Genomic DNA, 5,823 nt, shown 5'->3' with positions numbered 1-5,823 from the left:
GCTGGTTTGTTCCCCTAGAGCAAGGCGATGCTTTGTCCTTGGCTGCAATCTCTAACACCATCACCACCCCCAAGTGCAGATCCCATTCTGAAAAAGATCCCCCCAGTTCCTGATGATTCTGAAGGAGGAGGATGCACCCATGTGGTGACAGAGATGGCTTTCTGGAGAGTCCACTGGATTTCTTCTCCAGCCATCTAACATGTGCTCAAGAGGTGTTTATTTCTTTTTAAACTTGAAAAAAACTCCATTGTGAAAAGTGAGTTATGAAGAGTGCTCTTTATTTGAAACCTCCACAACACAGACGCCAATCTTGTCTCGCATTGAATCATTAGCTGTGCACATCAACACATTCCAAGCACAAATTAAGAAATGCAAACAGAACAAAAAAATATATATATATATAATTTTTTCCCCTATCCAAAGGTTTCAAGTCTCAATGCAGCAAATCCTTCTGAACACAGAATCTGAGGAGCACACTGTTCAAACAGTTGGGACAAACGGGTCCCTGTAAAGGCTATTGCCTTTTCAATACATGGGTGAGGGATCCTGGACGGCATGGAACGGGGAGAGGAGGTGAGGAAAAGGGAGCGGGGAGAGAGAATGAGCAGGAAAGGGGGAACGGGTATGCGCTGGGGAAGATGGGGCAGCTGGGACACACACATGGTGAGTTGGTGGATTTTCACTTATTGGTATTTGACATTTTCTTTCTGGTTCTTTTTTGTTTTCATTATTTCATTCCCCCCCCTTCCCAGGTCCAACAATGGTAGAAAAACCCCACAGTGGTGGGCGGGGCCTTATTAGGCCAGCCCAAAGCCTTCAGAGCACTCCTGGATGGCCAATAGTAGCATGTGGCGGAGCTTCTCAAAGCTCTCATAGGCAGGCAGGTCCAGCTGATTAAAACTAGGGAAAGAAGAAAGATCAATTCATGACAAAAGATGATAACCAAATCCGTGTTCCCATGGTGCCCACTTGACTTCTGCTTGTAGACTCCCAATCCTGTCCTAGCCTTGTCTGCCCTCCTCTAATCTGGCCCCAATACTGGCCACCAGGCACCTAAAACATAATCTGACCCTGTCACTCCTCCTTAAAACACCACGGCCCTACATGAAAGCTCCAAGGAGGCATTCAGGGTCACTGGTCACCCCTGCCGAGTTCTTTAGCATTCTGCTCCCTGCAACTCCTTGCTCTGGCTACGTTGAGCCCTGGAATACACCTTGTTCTCACATGGCAGTGTTCACCTGCAATGTCACCCCAGCCCCACTGTGAGTCTGGGCCAGCTTCTCATCTCAAATATCATCTTCTCCACAAAACCCACCAAATTGTGAGTTACCCCAGGTCCAGGGTACCCGGGGCCAGATTTGCGCTCCTGACCACGGGTAGGGGCCTAGAAGTAGCAAATATGCAAATTCAATCTAAATGCTGAAAAGGAGAACAAACCCTTCCTCTTACCACGTGTGAGCTGAAGGCAGGCGGTCTGTGGACCTGTCATCTCGATGGATCTGAAACTTCTGAATGCCATTCATGCCTTCAAGGGCAGCAAAACCTTGCAGGGGCACCTTGGAAGTACCCGTGACAAACTGGAGGAACTTGGCACGGTCAGCTTGATCGAAAGAACGCAATGCTCTCCAGAACCACTGGATCTATAGGAATGAACATAAGAAGCCAGTGTTAGGTAGAGTTCTTCGAAGAAAGGGGGATGGGATTTGGAATATTAGGCAAGTCCCTTCTGTGAGACAGGTTTCAGTTCCTCCATTCACAAGATGAGCAAGGAGATCACCTGAAAACTGAAACTCCAGAAGAGTGAAGAGTTAGGTACAGGTAAGCTGTCACTCAAAACTCCCTTCCCCTAAGAGTACTGGTTTATTTGGTGTCATATAAACTAACACTGCTTAAGGATACAGGAAGGGATGCCAGCAGCAGCTCACCTGAATAGAGTTGGACTGGTACTTGTGGTATTCAGTGTTGGATTTCAAATCGTCAATGTCGATTGTGGGCAGTCCTGATATGAGCAGCTCTAACTCCTGCTCAGTGAAGATGGAAATGAGGCGCTTTGGAATGATCTCATAGAAACCTTCTAAGAAAGCTGCCAGCTGTTTGCGGATGGCTCCTGGGGAGAGAACCAACAAGCCACGTGGCATCTGAACTCATACAACTGTTAGAGGTCAGAGATCCCCAATCTGGCAGGATGCTGACTGATCTGCCTACCTCACCTACCACTCTGTTTCTAGGCCCCCACATGAGGGTGGATGAAGGGAAATATTTTTTGGTCAGGTTTTTGGACTCCTTTTATGCAAGGCATTTGTGGCTGGCATAGGGGAAGAGAAGAAACAATGTCTGTGAAATGAGTGAGGCCTGACCTTGCCCCATACTGAGCAACTAGGGGGTCTAACGGACATTTCCCCTACCTGTCATTCTCATCTGGCACACCAGGTGTACATACTCCTTCTTATTCTCCTCTGTTACCAAGATGTTGGCCCCATTGGGTTTGAGGTCACGAACTTCACACACTCCAAACTCTTGGACCTAGAATACCCAAAACCAATAATATGAATCAGGCTTGGTCTAGGATGGAACTTACATAGATACCTGGAAACACACCCTAAACTCTTTGCTGAATCCTGGGCAAGGAGATGAAGCAAGGTCATAAAAAACAGTGACTTTTCTCATGAGCTCATAAATCCCTAATAGGGAAAGGCCAAGGGTTTGGTCCTAAAACATACGGAAACTATCAATAGTAAAAGGGAAAAGGGCATGGATAACATACATAATGTAACACAACAGAATCTTTATGGAAAGCAATTTGGGCGAAGAGTAACCTTGAAATTTGTTTTTCATTTATGTCTATTTGTACAATTTTTCTAGAGTGAACTGACTTTGGGAATGAAGAATAATGTACTAGAGCATTTTTTCAAAATATAGAGGAAACTAGGAAACAGCCTGGATTGTTTTACAAATTCTGGTTTTTCTGTTTGTGCCATCTCATGCAAATACCCACTGTTCTCTGCCAGATGGGGAACGGGGAATGTGACTTAAGACATCAAGATGCTTCCTTAGAAGCATTAGAGGCTATCCAATGCCAGTTCAAGGACAACCCCATAATGGGTTTCCTAGACTAGCTGGGATGTGCTATGGTCAGGATCTCCTGACCTACCTCAGTGCTGAAGGTGAGGTCGTAGCCTAGTGTGGAGACATCATTTTCCAGCAGATAAACCAGGCCCTGGTAGAAGTGGTAATCTTCGCTCTCCATGTCTGTATATCTAGATAAACAAAATTAGGGCCATGGGTTGGGGTGGAGGACAGGCAGCCTAGTGATGGGACACAAGAAAAGGGACCAGATTTCCAGGACTGAAGACAGTCCCAGGTTTGTGCCACATCCTCACCTGACAGACTTGCCCAAGATGTGTTTGTAGAAGGACCGAGTAAAGTAGCACTCCAGGAGGCGGTTGTCATATACAGCTTTGGCCACGATGCGTCCGACAAACTTGAAGTAGCTAAGGTGGTTGGGGTTGCAGTGGGAAGATGGATTGATGGTGTATGTGACCCGATCACCAGGTGAGGTACGGAACAAGGCATACATAGGGTTAAACATCTCCCGAGAGATGATCATATACCACTCCCGCAGGAGCCCTCCAGCATCTTGCCCTTCTTCTCCTTCAAACACTATATACCTGTATAAGAGAGCAGAAACAGGGATGTGCAGAAAGCCCAGGACAAATCCATTCTTTTGCACAGCATGACCTGAGTGAGCGATTGTGAAGGAGTAGCTGGGGAGTGCAGGGTCAGAGGACAGCGGTAAATGCAGAGTGCCAGGAGAGCCCAGAGGAGTGGTGGGGATCTGGGACAAAAAAAGGGCATCACTGATGGAAGAGATGTCCCGAAGTATCAGTAAAGCCTCACCCATATTCCAGAAAACAATAATAGGAAAGGTATAAAGGCCTAATAAGAAAGCAGGGAGGAATCATCAAGTGGCATCAAAGAGAGCTGAGCTCAGAGTCCGACGTCTATAAGGATTTGGTGGTGGAGGAGTAGGGTTCAGTCTGTCTTGGAAGCCTCTCTGACTTCCTGTGTGACTACATGGATAGTGAGTCCATGCCATAAGGGAAGGGAGGAATCAAGTTCCTGAGTTCAGGAGGATCAAACTACATCAATAGATCTATCATCTCAATGGCTCCCATGACACGTGGTACTGCAAACTGCCAATCTCCTCTAGGTGGCGCCAGAATCACTAGTAAGGGATTACCAATTTGGTGGGGAGCCACTCTTGCAACTATGGTCTCCCTAAACCCAGGGTACCATTTGCTCAGCAAGGTTCCTGTTCCTAGTGCAACAATGGAGGAAGCTCTCTTTGCGAAGCCATCAGGTGTACCTTTGTAAATGCGAAAGACTCTCCGGTCTGTATAGGAATTGTTGGATAGCTCAGCCCAAGGGCCAGATGGCCAGCAGAAGGCCAGTCTCATGAGACTGGGTGGAGAAGACGGGTGACAGTTCAGTGAGATAATCTAAGCTGGATTCCTCTTAGGAATTCCTACTGGGGAGGGCAGCACCTCCCTAAGTTCCCCTGCACATTTGGGCCCCAAGTAAGCCTTCACTACCACGTAGGGAGGGTCCCAACCCTCCCATCCTATTTATTCTCTGCTCTGGGCTCTTACAATCGATTCTTCATTTCTTCAGGGGATTTCCGGTGCAGCTCACGATAGGAGTCTTCAAACACATGGTCACGGCGGACGTGCACAGCCATGTCTTCTTTCCGGAGCCCCTCGTCCAAACGCTCCAGCTCTTGGCGGAAATATCTTGGGAGGTAGGAAAGGAAAGAAAGTAAGATTAGGGGTGGCAGAGTAAACTTTTGTTTGCCTGATTAGGATGAAGATCCGCAGTGATGTTCCCCTCATCCTCCAGACACTTTGATCCCTCCAGTGTTTGGGAGAGGCAGGTCATTCACTACCAACTCTAAATTTTTCCCATCTCCATCAAATAGGGGCCCACAGACATTATGGCATGGAATTTCTGCAATAAGCAGGTGCACAGGTGCATGTGTAGGTGCACAGGAAGGAAGAGAAGAGTAAAAAATGACAGGAGTGTTGTGGAGGCTCACCCCCCCACGAGCCCTGCTGTGGCTACCTACACCTCCTGTATTACCCCAAAGGAAGGACCGGGACTTTAGAAATCATGTGATTAAACAAAGGCTTGCATTTCTCTGATGAAGAATGCAGACTGGGTTGGAGAAGGCCAAGGAGTATTTAGGTACAATGATTGTCCGTGGCACAGATGAGTCTCTCCCCGCCCCCCGACCCCCCAGCACCATTCTAAGGGCTGCCACCAAGGGAAACTTCTTTCCCTGAAAACATCATCCCAGGAGAAATTTTGGCTCCTCTCTGGGAGAGGAGATACCATTTAGAGAGTTCCCATCCCCCCAACACCAGGGCACATACTTGCGCTTGACATCAAAGTCGAGGACACGAATGTAGTCTACCAGGACAGCAAAAGGCCCATCAGCGAGGTGGGTGGTGGACTGCCGTAGGATCTGGTTTAACACAGTGCGATGAGTCTCTGGGGGGAGAAAGGACAGCAGGAATCAGCACATCATGGGTCTCAGAAGAATGAATGAAAGCCAACCAGCCAGCAACTCTCTCTTCCTTGTTTCAGGGGAAAAAAACGTAGTGTGGCACACAAGGACTTCCAGACCCAGTCCCTACCTCACTAGCCTCACTTTCCCACACACACACACACACACACACACACACACACACACACACACACACACACACACTCACTCTCTCTCTCTCTCTCTCTCTCTCTGCAAAAAAGCAAAGCACAATATGTATA

General features: G+C 47.7%; 1 protein-coding gene across 1 annotated transcript in view; it reads right to left on the bottom strand.

Annotated features, from left to right (window-relative positions):
• Window positions 1-257: 257 nt before the first annotated feature.
• The window catches only part of HUWE1 (HECT, UBA and WWE domain containing E3 ubiquitin protein ligase 1), a gene marked incomplete at its 5' end in the record, with an annotated part of 110,201 nt that continues 104,635 nt past the window's right edge, over window positions 258-5,823 (bottom strand). Inside the window, 8 exons of the mRNA XM_024758006.1 lie at window positions 258-900; window positions 1,450-1,640; window positions 1,926-2,107; window positions 2,406-2,523; window positions 3,152-3,257; window positions 3,381-3,668; window positions 4,650-4,790; window positions 5,430-5,547. Coding sequence (XP_024613774.1) covers window positions 798-900; window positions 1,450-1,640; window positions 1,926-2,107; window positions 2,406-2,523; window positions 3,152-3,257; window positions 3,381-3,668; window positions 4,650-4,790; window positions 5,430-5,547 — 1,247 coding nt within the window. The remainder of the gene's footprint in view (window positions 901-1,449; window positions 1,641-1,925; window positions 2,108-2,405; window positions 2,524-3,151; window positions 3,258-3,380; window positions 3,669-4,649; window positions 4,791-5,429; window positions 5,548-5,823) is intronic.

Source organism: Neophocaena asiaeorientalis, unplaced genomic scaffold, assembly GCF_003031525.2.
Source record: "Neophocaena asiaeorientalis asiaeorientalis breed wild unplaced genomic scaffold, Neophocaena_asiaeorientalis_V1.1 scaffold685, whole genome shotgun sequence".
NCBI lineage: Eukaryota > Metazoa > Chordata > Mammalia > Artiodactyla > Phocoenidae > Neophocaena > Neophocaena asiaeorientalis.
Note: the sequence above shows the minus strand (reverse complement) of the source record. Positions and strands in the feature narration are given on the sequence as shown.